Genomic DNA, 20,000 nt, shown 5'->3' with positions numbered 1-20,000 from the left:
TTTTGCTAAATAGTTAGTCACCTTGGATTCATGAAGCAGGTACTCTATGGAAGAAGTACTTACAGGAATAAATAAGGAGAGAACCTATTCTCGTCTATTTCCCAGAACTGGCTTGGAGAGTGATTGACTCCTCTATCTTAAATAGACAGCATTTTCTAATTCATTACATACAGTTGAATCCATGAAGCCTAGGGGAACAGACAGGTATGAGTTGTTAAGTGCCGTCAAGTCAGTTCCAACCCACACCACCCTATACACAACAGAATGAATCACTGCTTGGTCCTACATCATCCTCAGAATCATTCTGTCTGAGCCCATTGTTGCAGCTACTGTGCCAATTCATCTCGTTGGGCATCTTCCTCTTTTTTGCTGTTCCTGTCCTTCTCCTGGGACTAATCCCACCTGATAATATGTTCAAAGTATGAGAGATCATGTCTTGATATCCTGACTTCTAAGATGTGGCCTTGTAGGACCAGTGCTGGACTGTGAACCTCAAGGTCAGCAGTTCAAACCCACCAACTGCTCCTCAGAAACCCCTATACAGGATTGCTATGAGTTACAATGGATTTTATGGTACTTAGCAACAATGCAACAACAAGGAATATTCTGGTTGTACTTCTTTCAAGACAGATTTGATTGGTCTTCTGGAAGTTCATGGTATTTTCATATTCTTCATCAACAGCATGATTCAATTGTTCTATGGGCTTCCTTATACAATGTCCAACTTTCACATGCATATGAGGTGATTGAAATTACCATGGTTTTGGTCAGGTGCACTTTAGTCTTCAAAGTGACATCTTTGCTCTTTAACACTTTTAAGAGGTCTTGCAGCAGATTTGCCTAAAACAATACAACGCTTGATTTCTTGACTGCTGCTTCCATGAGCACTGAGTGTGGATCTAAGCAAAATGAAATCTTTGACAAATGCAATCTTTTCTCCATTTATCATGATGTTATGTTTAGAAGCTCAGTACCAAGAACATTTTGGTTTTATTATCAATTTTTTCACAAAAAAGGGAAATAACTCTTTTCCTTAAGCTTGGCTTTTCTCAACCCAACTTTTGTAGTGGTGAAGGATGTTTCATGTAATACCAAATGTTTTGGCTGTGGCTCAAACCACTGATTGCCCAACCTAAACACAATCCATGACTCAAACTCCAAATTCATTTCGGGAATTTTGTGCTTACAAAATTGCAAAGTGCTGACTAGAAAGTCAGACAGAATAAGTTCTTCTCATGAATCTGTCTCCACAGTTTCAGTGACCTTAGACAGATCACTTCCCTGTGAACTTTCACAAATGTAAATTTCACAAATTTTGTCTCTTCAGATGCCAATCGACCAACAGTATCAGTGACCACCCTGAGAGAAAACCTGGTAATCTGCTTCATAAAGATTACAGTCAAGAGAAACCCTATGGAGTTCAGTTCTACTGTTGATCTCAAAGGGTGGCCATGAGTCAGAACTGACTTTACAGTAGCAACCAGTTTGGATTTTGTTGATTAATATGCTTGGTTTGAATCCAAGAGTGAACAAAGCAGATATAGTTCCTGCCCTCAACAGGCTTCCTACTCCAGTGAGAGGGTAGAATCAAATAGCTAAACGTAAAAGATTTAATAATTGTTGTGACTTAAGAGTTAAGGTGACAGTGGCCACTCTTAAAATAGTAGCAGCTTAGCACAGAATTCACTTCTCATGTATGTAAGTGACCAGTGTAGGGGTTTCTGGGCCAAGTTTAGATTTCCTTGCTAGGATAATTCAGGAACCTTAGCTTCTTCCCTCTTGCAGTTCTCCGTTCTGATGTCATCTTCTTCTTCTAATCAGCATAAAGAAAAAGAGAGCGTAGAGAAAGTATACTCACTTGTAAAAGCCACTGGCCTGGAAGTGGCACAAATCATTTCTGCTCAAATGGATGCACTATAAATCATCATTGTGGTCACGTGGATGTAAGAGAGGTTGGAAAAGTAGGTCTGTGTTTGCGTACTGTTGGGAGCAACTGAGCTGAGGGACTTGCAAAGCCTTTCCTTGTACAGAACCATGACCTTTAGCTCAGTCTGCACAGACATTTAGTTGCTCTAATCTCTGTTTCGGCTAGCTACCACAAGTTACATTTTTCTGATAAAGTCCTGCTTACTGCATGCATAAACAACACAAGATTGTTCTTGCACTCTTAACCCTACCCCAAGCGCCTCCCCTTGATATGTGTATAAAATAAACTTGCTGCACTTGGTCTGGGTTGCAGTATCTCCATCAGAGAGCTGTGTCCCACCTGGTCCCAACTTTTACTTAACTTGTTTTTGTCTTGTGTCTTTCTTTTCTTTCCAATCTCCCATCACCCCACTCGGGTTTGGTTTCTCCATGCCAGAAGTGGAGAGTAGCCTAAGCCAGACACGGCAGGGCAGAGAAGTAAGAAACATATTTTGGGGGCACAGACACCACTGCCTGCTGTATGTAGAAAGTAATCATGAGAACAATTGTACATGAGTCTGGGCAGCAAAAAAGAAAATGGTGCTGTTGATTTTCTTCCGATTTATGGCAACCCTGTCATGACTGTGATAGAAAACGTAGACATTTTCCTGGACTGAAGTAAGAGCTTTCTTTCCCAGAGTTCAGAGCTTCATTCTCTATCCAGACAGTAACTAAAGATCCCCAGACCATTGTCCTCTTCTGGTAGAACATTCAGCCTACAACAGACAGGATGATGGCTTTGTGGAGAGTCTCTTGAAAGAAATCAGAATCTAGAGTGTCACAGAGTCCAAACACTTGGGAATTTTTATATCAGAATCAATCCCACAGAAACCCCACTAATCCAGCTCTTCTTCTCTTCTAACTTCAGCTGTCTTGATGGAAATAACTTATGTTCATCTAAGAGCTTTGGAGTACTGGTGTGGCACTGTGGGTTAATGTGCTGGGCTGCAAAGTCATTTGAACCACAAGGTCAGTGGTTCAAGCTCAGCAGCTGCTCCAGGGAAACCCTATTCAGGGTCACTATGGGTCAGAACCAACTTGATGGTACTTAACAACAAAACAAGAGCTTAGTCAAATCCACCTCTTTCAAAATCTGGAGTCCAGACTCAGCCCTAGAAGACAAATTCAAGTTTGAAATACTCCTTACTTCATTTAAAGTCAATATTTAAGTTTTTAAGTTCAAGTGAGAGGCTAGGAAGTCTGATGCTTAAGTAGACTTTTTTTGTTTTTTCATATATTGCATTTTTTTTTTTAAGTTTTTTTTGCGTGTATGTATGTGAAAAAATTTTTTTACATTGCATTCTTTTTTTTTTTTTTAAGTTGGGTTTCTTTGTCTTGTCTTGTTTTTTTATTGTTGTTGTGAATATACACAGCAGAGCATACACCAATTCAACAGTTTCTACATGTAAAATTCAGTGCAAGCCTTCTCACTCTCCTTTCTGAGTTGCCCCCCCGCCCCCACCTTCATATGAGCTCACTACCACCAAAACTTCTTATCTAATCATTCAAGTGCCTGTTGCCAAGTTTATCCCATACTGATAGCTTTTAAAGACTGCACTGCTCATTGTAAGCTTGCTGGTGCCCATAGTCTACTGGTGACTGGAAGAGGGGGAAAGGCAGCAATAAAGAAATGGGCTGAGGTCAACCACATTCCACATTCCACATTCCACATTCCACATTCCAGACTCCCGTGGACCTGGAGATGAGAGAGAGAAGAAGGGTTGGTTGGTCCAAAATATGGTGAGACCTGGGGATACCTGAGCCTATGGACAAGGACATCACCACAGAGGTCTAGATCTGAGAGTGAAGCATCCAGCTGATATGGCTAGGGATGGGCAACCTAGACATTGGCTACCTAAAATGAGGGGGTGGGTGACAAAGGCACGAAGTGACTGGATTACAAGTTTCAAGGGGGAGCTTAATTTAATAGTGTGTGGGGAAAGAAAGAGTTCCCATTGAATAGTTTTCATCTTGTCTAGATGGATCTGGTGAAAAGAGATGGGGATAGCATTCTTATGATTCAATAATGAGTAATTGTTATCATGATTAATTGCAACTCTCACAGTTGTAAAGGTGGAAGTTTTGTAACAAAAACAGGGGAGTGGTTAATCTTACAGTCCAGAAACAAAGGACCCTAGGATCACCAAAGGAGAAGAGCACAAGGGGAATGAGAGACCTTATCCAGAGAAGAAGCAATACTATTAATGGAGGCAGAGATGAGGACATGGAGAGAGGGAGCAGCTGAGGACTCTAGATTCATGGGAAGAGAGGGACTAAGAGCTGGTGGCCAGGAGGTAGACTTGAAGAATGTGCCCTTTGATGGTGTAAATTATTATATATGCCTGAGTTTTTTAAAAAAAAAGAGAGAGAGAGAGAAACACTGGTAACTGATGGAGCATGGAGGGGATTATAATCATTGTAATGAACAAGGCTTGGGTCTGGGGAGAGACCTGGCTTCCCAGCCTCTCTTCTCAAAGGTCCCCTCCCACTATTTCAGGACTTGCTAAAGGAAAGTTGTGTGCCAATATGTCAGGAAGTACACTTCCTTCTACAACTGTGCTAGCCTGAGCCATGCAGACAGACAGATGTACAGGAAGTGTTCATCAGACACTTGCTGACCAAGTATTTCACAGAAAAGTCATCCACCAGGCAGACCTATTTCTTCCTTCCCTTCACTAGGGGTAATAGTGAAAAACACTCCCTGGTATGGATTCCAAAATGGCCAGACTTTCTTCCAAGATGACCAGACTATGTCTCTCATACTCTGGACATATTATCAGGAAGGATCAGTCCCTAGAGAAGGACATCATGGTAAAGTGGAAAGAGAGCACAAGACAGGGAGACTCCCAACGAGATGGATTGGCACAGTGACAGCACCCATGGATTCAAGTACAGCAACAATTGTGGGGATGGTGCCAGACAGGGCGGTGTAGGGTCACTATGGGCCAGAACCGACTCAACGGCACCTAACAATAACAACAACAAAAAGGTATATTTGAGTCCTAGCCCCCAGTACCTGTGACTATGATCTTAGTTGGTAATGACCCATTTGCAGTTGTAATTAGTTAACAGGAGTCCCTCCTGGAGCAGTTACTGTTGTAGGTTACTGTGAAGGCAATTCTCATTCATAACAATGTGATGAACTGAAGACTAGAACTGTGCTCCACAGGGTTTTCAATGACCTTTTGGAAGCAGATTGCAAGGCCTGTCTTCACAGGCACCTCTGGGTGGAGTCACACCACCAACTTTTCCAAGTAGCAATCAAGTGCTTAACATTTTCTGCCATGCAAGCGCTCCATATTAGAATGGGTCCTAATTTAACATGCCCGGTGCCTTGTAAGGAAAGAAGACACCCCGGGACAAATAGAGGGAAGACAGCCAATGAAGATGGACGTAGAGATCGGAATGATGCTTCCACAAGTCATGGAACCCTTGGAACCACGAACACCAGAATCTACAAGAGACCAGGAAATTTCCACCCCTAGAGACTTCAGAAAAGCATGGCGTGGTAGGCACCTTGATTTTGACTTCTAGCTTCTTTGAAATGTGAGATAATAAATTTCTGTTGTCTTAAGCCACCCAATGATGGCACTTTGATAACAGCCCTAGAAATGAATAGGAGTCCTTGGATGGTATGAACAATGAAGTGTTTTACCATTAGTCAAAGGTTGGTGTTTCAGACTCGCCCAGAGTTGCCTCAGCAGACATGATTGGTGACTAGCTTCCAAAATGTCACAGCCTTGAAAACCCTACGGAGTGCAATTTTACCCAACACACAGGAGTCACCAGGAGTGGGAACCAACTCAACGGCAACAGGCAATAGTATTAGAAGAAACTAGTAGTTCCTCCTCAGATGTTTTAATCTAAACTCACACTTTGTAGTCTTGGTATGGCACTGTGAGTTAATGCCCTGGACTGCCAAGTCAGTGTGAACCACAAAATCGACGTTTCAAGCTTACCAACTGCTCCTTGGAAACCCTGTACAGGGTCACTGTGGGTTGTAACCGACTCGACAACACTTAACAACAACAACCCATAGTTTACCAGGAAGACATCTCTGATACAAACACCGTATCCACTGTGGTGCAGTGAATTATTTAATGTTTCTTCTAGCCATGATATTGTTGTTAAGTGCCATCGAGTTAGTTCCGACTCATAGTGACCCTGTAAAGGTTTTCTGAGGAGCAGCTAGTAGTCCAGTGCTTATCCTACAGTGCTGCACCAGAACTCCAAACAACTCCCACCAAAGAACTTTTTCCTAGTGATGTGGATAAGAGAAGGTGGGGGAAGATGCTGATGGATCACATAATTCAGTTATGAGTGATTGTTTAACGATGCTAATTGTGATAGTACAATCTTGAAACTCTTACCTGGGTATAAAGTAAGTCATCTCAGAAGTGGGAGAGAGGATCTTACTACCATCAGAGAAGAAGAGTCAGGAGTGGAACTTGTCTGTTAGACCCTGAGATCCCAGCAGATTGAACCTCCTTGACCCAGAAACAGAGGAGCTGTCTGCAGGACCAAGAACCCGGACATGAGATGATCAAATGCTGGGCTTCCAGGCCAGGGAGCAAGGAAAGCTGAATGCCTTTGGGTCGGCAGCTGGCTTTAGGAATGGAGTGCCTCCAGACACTTAATTGGGGAGTGAGGTTTGCTGACCCAAGAGCTACAGCTGAGTGCCTTGGAGCAGAGGTCTATGGTGGAGTAATGTGACCTTTAGGCATTTCCCAGCAATCCTAAGAGTGTTGTAACATTGCTGAATCAAGGTTGGGGCCAGACCAAGAGGCTGAGGGCCAGACAGAGACCAGCCTATGGGCATGGCGGCGGCGTAGAGGCTGTTGTGACTAGAATTGTGCTCTGAACATTCTCACCCTGAACTGTAGCCTGTGAGCTTCCCTAGAAGCCCCCCAACTGTGAGCACGGTATGAGAGTTCTGTGGGGCCACTGCAATGAGGTGAGGAGAATGAGCCTTAGAGGGATGGTTGTTGCCAGTTTTGGGGGCACCCATACCCAAGGCATGTGGATGAGGAAAGGCATTTTAAACACTGACTTAATGTTGTTGTTGTTAAGTGCCATCAAGTTGGTTCCGACTAATAGTGACCCTGTACGGAGTTTCCAAGGAGCAGTTGGAGGATTTGAACTGCTGACTGTGTGGTTCGCAGTCCAGTGCTGATTCTACAGTGTCACATCAGGAGTCCTGATTTGAAATGCTGACTGTGCCTTATATAGAACACAAGCCTTAAACAATTCATCTCCCCAATGAACTTGAATAAAAGTAAGTTGGTAAATTTGGGGGGGAGGGTTAATCACCACATTTTTAACCTGTGCATATTAAGGACTTAGTTCTGTGTCAGATGTTTGAGATACGCCAGTTGTCTAATTACTTAGTGCTACTGTGACAAGGAGCTCTGGTGGCGTAGTGGTTACAAATCGGGCTGCTAACCGCAAGGTCAGCAGTTCGAAACTACCAGCTGTTCCGCGGGAGAAAGATGAGGCTTTCTGCTCCTGTGAAGATTTACAGCCTCGGAAACCCTGTACAGGGTCGCTGTGAGTCGGTTCCAACTCCATTGCACATAACCACCACCACCACTGTGACAAGAATACCACAATTGGGGCAATTTTCAAAAGCAGGAATTTATAATCTTACAATTTTGGAGGCTAGGAGTCTGAATTGTTGTTGTTGTTAAGTGTCGTCAAGTCAGTTCTGACCCATAGTGACCCTGTATGGGATTTCCAAGGAACAGCTGGTGAGCTTGAACCGCTGACCTTGCAGTTCAAAGCACTGTTGCAGTCCAGTGCATTAACCCACAGCGCCACACCAAGAGTATGAATTGGAGATATCCAATTTAGGAGATCATTCCTTGTCTCTTTCAGCTTCTAGCAGCCTCAGGCATTTGTTGATGTCCCTGGTCTTGTACATGGACCCTTACATGGTGTCTCCCTCAGTGTGAATCTGGGTCTTTGTGTATGCACTCCCCTTTATACACATTGTTCAGAAGGACATAGGTTTAGGACCCTCCCTATCTGCCAAAAGAACCAACAGATCTGTTTTGGAAGAAGTGCAGCCAGCGTGCTCCTTGGAGGCCAGGATGGCCAAACATCGTCTCTCATACTTCGGACATATTGCCAGGAGGGACCAGTTGCTGGAGAAGGATATCATGTTTGGTAAGGTGGAGGGTCAGAGAAAAAGAGGAAGATCTCCAGCGAGGTGGATTAGCAAAGTGGGAGCATCAGTGGGCTCAACTGTGGCAACAATTGTGAGGTTGGCCCAGGATCAGGCAGTGTTTCATTCTGTTGTGCACAGGGTCACTATGAGTCCAAGTTCATGAGTCTCTCGATGGTACAACTACTACTCTAGTGTGGTCTCATTAGCATAACCAAACAAAGACCCTATCTTCAAATAGGGTCGCATTCATGGTTGAAGGCTTTAACATAGCTTTCTGTAGGTCACAATTCAATCCGTAATACTAATCAGTGAAGCTCATTGTCTAATGGGAAAGGTACATATTGAACTATTTTAAGAAATTAAAGACTTGCAGTGGTGATACGTAGCCTGTAGTGACGTTACATTCAAAGCAAACAAATCTCAAAATATCACTAGTTCATCACAACGAAATGTTTATTTCTCACTCTCGTAACAGTTCAATTTGGTTATCCCAGGTTGGCAGTTGGATGTTTTCCATGAAGTGATGCATTCATTTATGAGTCTTCCAATTTTGGGTTCTAATAGTTACTAGCTCAGAATGGGAAAGCCACCACACATGAGGATATCACAAAAACAATAGAATGGAAACTATAGAGATGGCAGTTCCAAGCTTGGGAGTCTCTGAAACTGGGGAGGAAGAAGGAAGGACAGGAAGACTGAGGCTGGGAAAAATGGTATCTCTGGTTTAAAACCCAGGGGAAAAGAGAGAAGGCATGGGATGTGGTGTTGTGATGATCACAGTCGAACATGGAATACAGACAACTGAAAGATCAGAGAGTGGATGGAACATGTTTTCATTGCACCAGATGTCTTTCAAGAACGTCCTGTTTGGGTCCTTTCTTCTTTCCCCTACTGTCCCAGGGGCAGCCTCCTCACTGGGCACATCCCCAGCACATGGAGAGTTCTGCTGTCCTTTGTTTCTGCCGATGGGCTTCAGAGTTCTGGGGGATGGGCCTAGAGTCCAGTCTTTTCTGGAATGGTCCTTTTTGTCTCCACTTTGGGCCTGCAGACTAGTCTGTCTGGTGGAAGTCATCCTGTCTCCATCCTGGTCCTGGAGTCTAATTCCGCTGACTGGCACCATCTTGTTTCCATACCATGGGGCCATGTTGAGATCTGCGTTCGCTGTGCCAAGCTTCTGCCAGAATCACCACCAGGATCAGCAAGACCACAGCAGCCAAGCCAATACAAGCAGAATTCTTCACTGTGTAGTTCTGGAAACTGGGGGCTGGAAGCAGGACAGTGGGGTCGTCAACAGATGGACAACACCATCCCAACACTTGCATTAGGGGCTCCTTCTACACTTTCCTTGATGGGCCCTGTCTCCATCTCCATCCTGCACTTCCTCCTGGTGACTTATCTGTCTGGTGGTCCCTTTTGGTGGGTGAGGAGCTGAGGACACTGGGCCCACCTTGGAATCACAAAAGGCTTTCACAAAGCTGAGGAAGCCTTTCCTTTCCCTTCTCAGTCTTTCTTTAGCTCCCTGCATCCTCCCCATGAATGTCCATGTAGCACAAATGCCCTTGAACTTGCCTCCCTACCTCTCTTCTCCCACCACCTTGCTTGCATGACGCTGGGGCTAATCTGCTCTCTTCTCTCAACCAGCCAACAAGAAAGTGCTGGTGGCAGGGCAAAACTGGAAAATTCAGATCTTCCCGTGATCAAACTTAACTCCTGTATCTAGGGATACTCTTGTTTCCAATAATTCTACCTAAATGGTGTTCATTCTTTTCTTAGTTTGACAAGGCCCTGCTCATAACCCAGAGAAGAGGGCCAATCTCCATCACAGGGACCCCAGTGGCCCCACTCTGGCTGAGGTTGTGCTACTCACCAGCTGAAGAGTGAGTGACAGACTAGAAGCTCAGGGGCTCTTGTGAATGGGGAGAAGAGATAGGTTGAGAGCTTATATAGGGGCTTCGAATGGTCAGTCCCATACAACCTAACCCTTCTCCAGATGAGCATCCATTCCTAGACCACATGTAGACATTATTCAATCACAGACAACAGCCTGAGACACCTGAGAACATAGGATGGAGAGACAGGAGACTTGACAGAGACACCACATTTATAATTTGTTGAGGTTACTGACTCTATTCCCCCACCATGAGCTGTCTCTGGACCTTTCTGCACTTTGAGTTCTGTGTCCAGCATGGTGGTCATCTATAGCTAGACTTGTGAGCTCGAAGCTCTGAGCCCAGGTAAATCGATTCAGGGAGGAAAGACACAGGTAGGGAAGGTGGGGGAAGAGTGGGTACTTTGCTCCAAGATTCTTGACCTCTCAGAATCAGCATGGGACACTCATTGGAGGCCCTGGAACAACATGCATTAGGTTGGAGCCTCCTAATGGACCAAAACTCAGACTGAGGTACACACAGGGTCGTGCTGGTCTCACTCTATAGTTTCCTCGAAAGGAGAGGTCAACCCTGAACAGTGTGGAACTGTCCCCTGGGATGGATGGACCACACCACCACGCAACATATTGCCTGGGATCACAATGATTCTGACTCAGTTTAAGTGAGAATCTAACATGCCTTCTTGGGCAAATTGAGGCAAGTTCCTTTGAAGAGAGTCTGTCTTGCAACCAATCTCTGGACAGAGGAACCAGAGGGAGCTGGGAACCCACTCCTCACCCACCAATCTGTGGCCAGCCCTGTCCCCCTCCTGATCCTGGAGTCAATTGTCCAGGTCTTCCATAGTCAGAGGAGATCCAGGTGTCCAGGGAGCCCAGTGATGTCTGAAGGCAGAATGAAAATGTGTGCTGAGGAGAGAGAGAACCAGGAGGCGTAAGAGACTAGGTCAGGAAAGAAAGCAGGGGTATTTCTGTAACCCTGATAGAGCTGGGGACAGGACCTAGGGCCTGGGGACAAGCAAACACGAGAGGAGAGTCTGAGAAGGGTGGGGACTCTGGGTAACTCCTCATCTGTCACCATCAGTTCCACCAACTCACTGCGCTCAGACCAGACATCCCCTGTGTAATAGAGACAGCGATAATGCCCTCCAGAGTCTTTGTTCACTGAGGTGATGAAGAATCTAGCCTCTGCCGCAGTCCCAGAATTGCTCTTCACAGTATGTAGAGGTTCCCCTTCTTTCTCCAGTCTGAATATGTGGTCCCCAGGAGGGCCACGACATACGAAAGTCACACATGCCCCCTAAGGGACCACAGAGCCTGGTTAGACTGAGATGGAAGGTCTGGGCATGTTCCCTAGGAAGGAATCAGAAAAGACACCTCAGGGTCCACTTGGGAGGAAACTACCATTCCACAAAGTTCACCCACTTTTAGCTCTAAAATGCAATTACGTCAGTCAATTTACAGAGCTGTGTAACCTTCACCACAATCCAAGCTTAAAACATTTCCATCTTCCCCAAAGACCTCTCACACCAAATCCACATCCGCATTCATCCTCATCACGAGTCTCTCCACTTGACAATAAGGAGACTGAGACTTGGTCTCCTTTGGGCCTTGCTCGTTGTCACACAGGAAGTATGTGTGTCACTAAATCACACCACATCCCGGATGTGTCTCTGCAGAGCCCAGCTCTGTCCCTGCCTTTCCAGGGGACAGAGGATGGGGAGAGGGCAGCCAAGGATGGAGAGGGTCAGGGCATTCATGGAGAGTTCTAGCAAGAAAAGCAGGAGTCTGGGTTTGGCAGGAATGAACCTGAAACTGGGACCAGTCCCTGCTGGGAATATATGAGATGCAGATTTGTGTGCGTGTCTGCAAAGTGCTTGTCAGATCACAAATAAGTATCATTACTAGTGGGCGCCTAGCAAAAGAGGGTTCCCTGCCTCTACTGCAAGTCCTCTGTTGAGCAATCACCTCTGGGTTTGCCTGTGCATTTTCTACATCCATCTGAGTCTGATGTCCATTTCCTTGTTACTGAGCCTTTTGAAGAACCCTAGCCTGTCTCAGCTGAGTAGGGTAAGGGAGAGAGGGGTTTCAAACTAAAAACAGGAAGATTGTGTCAAAGTTGGTAAAATCCAATGAGGATAAGGCTGGATGGGGCCTGGTTCCACAACTGAGCTGGCAAAGTTTCCATTCACTCATTCATTCGCTCACTTATTAATTAGTTAATTCATTAATTCACTTATTCAACCATTCATTCATGTATTCACTGACCCATTCATTCACTTATTAATTAATTCACTCATTCATTTGCTTACTCAGTCATTCATGCACTCAATCATTCATTCATTCATGTATTCACTTACTCATTCACTTACTCATTTACCTAATCATTCACTCTCTTGCTCAGTTACCCACCTACCCACTCATTCATACTTTCAACCACATTTCAGTTTCTTCCCTCTGTACAAGTGTTTGCATTCTTTCCATGGAGTACTATGTCCATCAGTTTCAGAAGCTCAGAGCAGGATCAGATTCATGCTCTTTTGGAGCTGAATGTCTAGGAGGCAGGACAGACTGATCAAATAATTGTCCAAATTTACACTTCAAACTGTAACAAGTGTTCTTAGTGGGGAATCCAAGAGTCAAGGGGGGCAGATGAAAGGAATTTCTGATCCCTGTCTGAAGGCCTAAGAGCTGAGCCTTGAGGGACAGGAGGCCTGAGCTGAGCAGATATGGATGGAGGAGAAACTGGCGTATACTGAATCCTTCAGGGTGGGTTTAAAAAACTGAAAGAAAGCCAATGTTTCTAGAGAAAAGTGAACTGGATACCATGGGGTTGAATGTAGCTGAGAAATTGTTATTGTTAAGTGCCATTGAGTCTGTTCCTACTCATAGTGACCCCGTATAGGGTTTCCAAGGAGTGGCTGGTGAGTTTGAACCACCGATCTTGTGGTTTAAACTGACCTTGCAGTTCAGTGCTTATCCTACAGTGCCACACCAGGGCTCCAGCTGAGAAATTGTTGTTGTTGTTAAGTGCCGATTCATAGCGTCCCTGTATAGGGTTTCCAAGGAGCAGCTGGTGAGTTTGAACCACCGACCTTGTGGCTCAAACCAACCTTGCGGCCCAGTGCTTTATCCCACAGCACCAGCTGAGAAATTAGAGGTCTGATAAAAGAGAGTCTGGTTTTATCTGAAGATAAATTATGGAACCACCCCCAAGAAAAAGTAAAAATTGCCTTAAATTTAAAAATAAGTGAAGTCAAAAGCAAATATACAAGAAGTGAAAATAAAAATTAAAAGGAAAGGGTTGAAAAATCAAAGATAAATGAGGTAAAATGGAAAAATAAAGATGAATAAGTACAGAGAATATGAAATAAGCAAAAGAGATGTTCAAGTAGAACAATTTGATGGAAACTAAAATGATCATAATTGTGTTTTCAAAATGCAAATACCCATGGCTTTGATGTGAAGGAGGAAGTGGGCTGGGTCCATGGTGGAAGCAGCATCTGAGAACACATCCTAGATCTCACCTTCATCTTCCTCCTTCACGCTGACTTGACCTCCTACAAAGTTTCTGGCCAACTCCATCCAAACTACCTCCACCCCTCAGATTTTTCCCCCTTATGGTTCTAGCGTTCACCCATATCTACTTCGACAATTTAAAAAAAAATTTTTTTTTCACTTGTTTTTAATTTGGTTTTTCTTTTTTTTCTATTTGTAATTTTGGGTATATTTAAGAATCTCCCCCTAATCTCACCTGAAGTCAGAAACTCTCTCACCAATGGGGTAGAGAGAGGACTGAGAAATCAAAAGGCAAGACTTACCCTTTTGTGCTTGGATCCCTGGTCCCAGGAAGAACACTAGAAGAGAAGTCTCTAATGAGACAAATGCCCACCACCCCAATTCCTCACAGGGCTGCTGCTACCAAGGGATGGCTTGGTGAGGAGAGAGGACTTTATAGTCAGCATCATTCCTATTAGTGTTACTAGCAGCTGTGGAGTGCGTTCTACGCACTGTGATGCCATGGTGTGACCTTTCTGAAGCAGGTCAACAGAGCTCTCTTCCAAGGTGCCTCTGAGTCCGTCTGAATTGTCACTCAACAGTTGTCCAGTTGGTTACAACTTATTACCACCCTGTTTAGGGTTTCTGAGGAGCACCTGGTGGGTTTGAACTGCCGACCTTGCAGTTACCAGTCCAGTGCTGATCTTACAGCAACACACCAGGACTCGATAGTCTAACTTGCGGAGTACAAGCCATCTGCATTACCCAGGGACCTACGAGGACAGCTATTGTTGCTAAGTCTCATCAAGTCAATTCTGACTCATTGCCATCCTGTTTCTGAGAAGCAATTGATGTGTTTGAACCACAGACCTTGCAGTTAGCAGTCCAGTGCTTATCCTACAGTTCCACAATAATTTCCCAGACTATCCCTTTTCAACATTAATCGAACTATAGAATTTTCCTAGCTATGAAATATTTTTAAAGACAAATCCCCAATCCCCCTCTTCCAAGTAGATTAGTCCAGTCCTTCTTAAACCTGAATGGGTCTCCACCCCATTGTATCTGGTTCCATGACCAAGCCTTCTGTGGTCAGACACAAATCCCTCCCTGGTGAGATCTGAGTGCCCAGAGCCCTGGAGAAACGTGTTCCTCCCCCAGGTGTCAGAATCCCCTGGAGGGACTCCCCATCAGTAGTGCACACTCCCCCTCCTTTGCTCTAATGTCCCCATATCATTCCTGGACTCACCAAGGCCCAGAAGAGTGGTGGGCAGAGGCGGCATCAGAGAGCCCCAGAAGCCTGCCTTGTCCTGGAGCTGACCGGTGGACACACAGTGCCCTGCAGCAAACAGAATGAGCAGAGACCCTGCCTCTGGTTTCTATTTCAACTGCCCCTGTCAAAAGGGAAGAACTTGGTTTTGTTGTTTTAAACCTTGCAGCTGTTTCCACACTTCCCCCTGAAAGAGACGAAGGTAGAGAGTGTGGGGTGACTTACCTGTTGAAAGATGAATGATACCCAAGTGCTTCAAATTAAGTGGAATGTATGGCTGGCTCTGTCACCACACACACACACACACACCACCACCACCACCACCACCACCACCACTTCACTCTGTATCCATAGGGCACAGGTTATGGAACAAATTGATTTGAAGGTTGATCTCAATTCCACAAAATAATGACCATCGGTTCTTGAGTGAGACATGATGCCTCTTTAAGCCTGCATTTCCTCATATTGAAAATGGGACCATAAGTTGCTCTCCGAGTATTTAACAGCATTGGAGTTAGTTGCAGTTGAGCTGGTTAGATACATGGTGACTCATGTGTGCAGAGGTCAGCAGTTCAAACCCACCAGCCACTCTTAGAAACCCTCGATGGGGTCACTATTACTTGGAACCGATTCGACGGCGCACAACAACAACATGTGTGCAGAGCTGTATTTCAGAACGTTTGTGATTTTCTGGAAATAGTTGGTCAGATCTGTCTTTTGAAGTAAGTTCGAACTCCCAACTTTCTAGAGAGTCATCAAGCACTTAACCATTTGTACCACTGTTGCAGACCGTGTAAGACTAATCAGAGGTTCGAGGCCCACTAGGGCCGAGTGTAACAAATGAGGCCACTGGCAGTTAATGGCAAATTGCTTTCATATTAATATTCAGGTATATATATTAAATTAATACACTGGAGCTTTGGACAATCCACAGATAAATGGGGTATTTTCCTAAAGCAGAGACTAAAGGTTGTAAGGTTAAGCATTTCTCCAAAGGATTAACTAAAAATGTCTTAGCTACTTCACAGCTCTTTTTCTATAGACAAAGAACCCATCCTCCCTAATCCTTTTCCAGGTGCAGCCCATTCACCTGGGCGTCTGGAGTCCTCCTGCAGACCTGGCTCAGGAAGCCAAAGCAGCAGGACTCCGCCCAAGCTTTTGTCTTTATCTCTCACCTTCCCCCACCTTAGCTCAGGGGCTATAGATATGTTAATTGGGCCTGAGAATCCAAGTTGCTGGCCTGGGATTCGAACCAGTGAAGTACTATGTAAAGTTACCTGAATGTCTGGAAAAGTACTGATGTTAGCTGTACCTTGCCTAAGTCCCTCCCAGCTTGGTGTGAAGCTCCTCCCCTGAATAAAGCAGAGGCCTGGGCTTCCCCAGGTGGGCATTGCTGGTTGGCAGGCATGGAGTAAAGATCAGTGCATTACGAGTTGGAAGGCATGCAGTAAAGATTGCAGGGCAGTGAGTTGCTGCCTGCAGAGGCCACGATGCCTGTAGTCCCAAGCCTGCCTATCAGTGATGTATCCACCCTGGCTTTGGGGTGCCTCTTTGTCTCTCTCTTTGTCTCCTTTTGTGTATATATGAATCGCCGTCAGGTATCCTCTCCTCATGAACTGAACCCCAATGTCGAGGCGGGTCCCCGACATACCACCAGGCTCCCAACCAGGTACTCAGCACTTCAAACCTGTCCAACTGGTGCAAATAACTGAACTGTCCATCAGCAGATGGACGGAAAATACACCCTGCTGTTGTGGTTGGTTACTACTCATGGCCATCCCGAGGACCGGTTGGTGGATTTGAACCACTGACCTTGTGATTACCAGTCCGGTGCTTATCCTACAGCACCACTCCAGGACTTCAATGGAATACTACTCAACCATGAAAAGGAAGGAGCGTTCTAATGCACGTTACAACACGAAGAAATCATGAAGACGTTATGCCAAGTGAATCCAATTTGATTCTCATGATCTTGTAGGTGGTAGTGGCCAACTGATAAAGCCAAGTGGTCTCCCCAGATAAGGAGTCTAAGAGTGCTCCACTCTCTTTATTACCGGCTTCCTAAAGCTTCTACTTTGTTGTAAGAATGAATGAAAATTCATCTACAACTTTTTTTGTGAAACTTTTTATTGTGAATTGAGTGAAAGTTTACAGGGCAGATCACCAGTCTTACATTCAACAACTCATATGCTTTGTTTCGCCTCAAGAATTGCAATCCCCTCCAGACAGCAAGTTATCCCACTTCCTCCCTGTGGGTCTTATTTGCACTCCACACTCCTTCCCAACCCTTGCGAACTTTGTCTTTAGGCAAGTGCTGTTCTTTTGATTCTGAATGGTTGACTCGTCCGTGGTGAGCCACACCTTACTAGTGTTGTTGTCCCAGCTATCTAATCATCAGCTAAAAATTGGGCCACCAAGGTGAGTTCCACTTCCGACCTGAAGGGTGACCAAGGGTCTTGGTCTTAGGTTCCTCCAGTCTTTTTCTGACCATTAAGTCCAATCTTTTTTTTTATAATTTTGAGTTTTGTTCCACATTCTCTCCCACTCTAGCCAGATCCTTCTAATGTGATCCTTTTCAGAGGAATTGGTAGTGATAGTCAGGCACCATCTAGTTCTGGGCTCAGAGTCTGTTTATGGGTTCCATTGATCCATTGGACTCATTGATTCCAAGCATCTTCAATTGTCATCACTCTTCTTTCTCCTGCGCACGGAGAGACCAATAGTTGCACCTTAAGTGACTGCTCATGAGCTTTTAAAGATCTCAGACAAATCTACTCATCAAAGTAGGAAGTAGAACTTTGCCTTTGTGAAATGTGTTATGACACCAGTCAACCAAGGTGTTATCTGTGGCCATGTCCCTGAGCCCCCAGGTTCAACACCACATTGCCTCAAGTTGTTTGGTAATGCCCAAGAAGTTCTCATCATTTTGTCCCCTGTATGCTCCATCCCAGGGAGCTCAGTAGCTCCATATGAAAAGTACTGGACTGTGAACCACCAGGTCCATGATTTGAGCCCATCAGCCACCCATAGGAGAAAGATGAGACTTTCTTCTCTTGAGAAGACAGACAGCCTCAGAAACCTGATGCAAGGTTGGAACTACTGACTCCGTAATTTCACCACTTGTCTGTCAGTTTGTTGTACTGTGTTGACTTGCGTGTTACCATGATGCTGGAATTATGCTACAGGTATTCCAAATACCAGCAGGGTCATCTGTGCTGGACAGGTTTCAGTGGGGCCTCCAGACTAAGACAGACTAGGTAGGAAGGAGGACTTGGCAATCCGCTTTTGAAAAAAATTGACAACAGAAATCCTAGTGGATATCGTGCCAGAAGATGAGCTCCTCAGGTTGGGAGTCACTCAAGTTATGAATGGGGAAGAGCTACCTCCTCAGAGTAGAGTCAATCTGAATGAAATGGATGGAGTAAAGCTTTCGGGACCTTCATTTGTTGATGTGCCACTACACAAAATGAAAAGAAACTGCTGGAACCATCCATTATTAACCAGAACTTGGAATGTACGAAATAATGAATCTAGGAAAATTGGAAGTCTTCAAAAGTGAAATGAAATGCATAAAGATCTACATCCTAGGCATTAGTAAGCAGAAATGGATTGGCATTGGTCATTGTGAATCAGACAGCCATATGGTTTACTATGCTGGGAATGACAAGTTGAAGAAGAATGGCATCATATTCATGTTGAAAAGAACATTTCAAGATCTATCATGAAGTAAAATACTGTCCATGACAGGTCAAGAGCCATACACCTAGGGTGAGTCCTGGTGTGGCCCGGTGGGGTAACCACCGTAAAGTCGGTGGTTCAAATCCACTAGTCGTTCCCTGGAAACACTATGCAAGGTCACTATGAGTCAGAACCGACTTGATGACACGAAGGAACAACCACAAGGAAGCAGCTGAGGACTCTACGCTCACGGAAAAAGAAAGACTGTGTGCGGGTGGCCAGGAGACAGACTTGCAGAATGTGCCCTTTGGTTGTTTAAATGATTGTATATTCCTAAGTATTTTTGTGTACATCAAACAAATAAACAAACAAAAACAGAGGGAATAGAAACAAATACTTTTGAATTATGGTGCATGGAGGGGATTGTAATTATTGCAATGAAATGAAATACGATAGGATGAGTGCAAAACTGATGTTTTCCCATGTAAACTATCACTCAATGCACAATAAAAGCTTTTTTTTAAAAAAAAAAAAGAAAGAAAAATGATCCAACAGAATGCAGAAATTATTGATTGACATCATTAAAATCAAATATAACTAAAATTCTCCTGAAGATAATTTAAAAATGGTTGTAGCAGTACATCAACTGGGAGCTGCCAGAAATTCAAGCCCAATTCAGAAGAGGATGTGGAATAAGGGAGATCCCTGCTAACATCAGGTGGATCTTGGCTGAAAGCAGAGACTATCAGGAAGTTGTTCACCTGTGTTTCATTGACTATGACATTCAGCTGTGTGGATCGTAGCAAATTGTGGATAGTGTCATGAAGGGTGGGAATCCCAGAACACTTAGTTATGCACTTGAGGAACCTGTACATAGACCAAGAGGCAGTCGATCATACAGAACAAGAAGGTAATGTGCACTTTAAAATCAAGAAAGGTGTGCATCAGGGTTGTGTTTTTCACCATATACTGAGCAAATAATCCTAGAAACTGGACTATATATGTAAAAACCCAGCATCAGTATTAGAAGAAGGCTCATTAGCAACCTGTGATATGTAGATGATACCACATTGCTTGCTGGAAGGGAAGAGGACTTAAAATATTTACTGATGAAGATCAAAGACTTCATTATGGATTACAATTCAAAGTAAAGAAGATAAAAATCCTCACAACTGGACCAATCAGCAGTATCATGATAAATGGAGAAAATACTGATGTTGTCAAGGGTTTCATTTTACTTGGGTCCACAGCCAACACCCTGGGCAGCAGCAGCTGGTATGTTACCCTCCAAATGCTGGGCCCATTGTCCCAAGGGACAGAAGCTATGAAAGAGACACAAGGTGACAAGCAGAAGGCACAGCTTTATTAAGACCGTGCACAAGTTAAGACTAATGGAGGAACTCCCTCACATTCTGTTTGCCTCCTGGTGTTTTTCAAGTTTCATTTATAGGGTAGGAATTACATAGGAATCGTATCTCTTCAAAGTGTTAATCATCAAAGATGTTGCTTTGTAGACTAAGGTGCACTTGACCCAATCCAGG

The 20,000-nt window shown here is 44.4% G+C and overlaps 1 protein-coding gene across 1 annotated transcript; it reads right to left on the bottom strand.

Moving 5' to 3' along the window:
* Positions 1-10,863: 10,863 nt before the first annotated feature.
* Positions 10,864-11,573, bottom strand: LAIR1 (leukocyte-associated immunoglobulin-like receptor 1). The gene is made up of 2 exons (XM_006868309.1): positions 11,547-11,573; positions 10,864-11,316 (listed from the first exon to the last, which is right to left on the bottom strand). The coding sequence occupies exons 1-2, from the start codon at positions 11,571-11,573 to the stop codon at positions 10,864-10,866; spliced, it is 480 nt and encodes a 159-aa protein (XP_006868371.1).
* Positions 11,574-20,000: the final 8,427 nt, after the last annotated feature.

The sequence above is a fragment of the Chrysochloris asiatica genome, unplaced genomic scaffold (genome assembly GCF_000296735.1).
Source record: "Chrysochloris asiatica unplaced genomic scaffold, ChrAsi1.0 scaffold00116, whole genome shotgun sequence".
Taxonomy (NCBI): domain Eukaryota; kingdom Metazoa; phylum Chordata; class Mammalia; order Afrosoricida; family Chrysochloridae; genus Chrysochloris; species Chrysochloris asiatica.
The sequence above is the reverse complement of the archived record's forward strand: the minus strand, read 5'-3'. Positions and strand labels throughout refer to the sequence as shown.

What these genes read in the sequence shown, in the direction of transcription:
- LAIR1 (XM_006868309.1), bottom strand. Translation starts at nt 11,573, where the DNA reads ATGAGGATGAATGCGGATGTGGATTTG. An exon ending in TGAATGCGGATGTGGATTTG is followed by an intron (nt 11,317 to 11,546) that starts GTGTGAGAGGTC and finishes GTGGTCCCTTAG; the next exon opens with GGGGCATGTGTGACTTTCGT.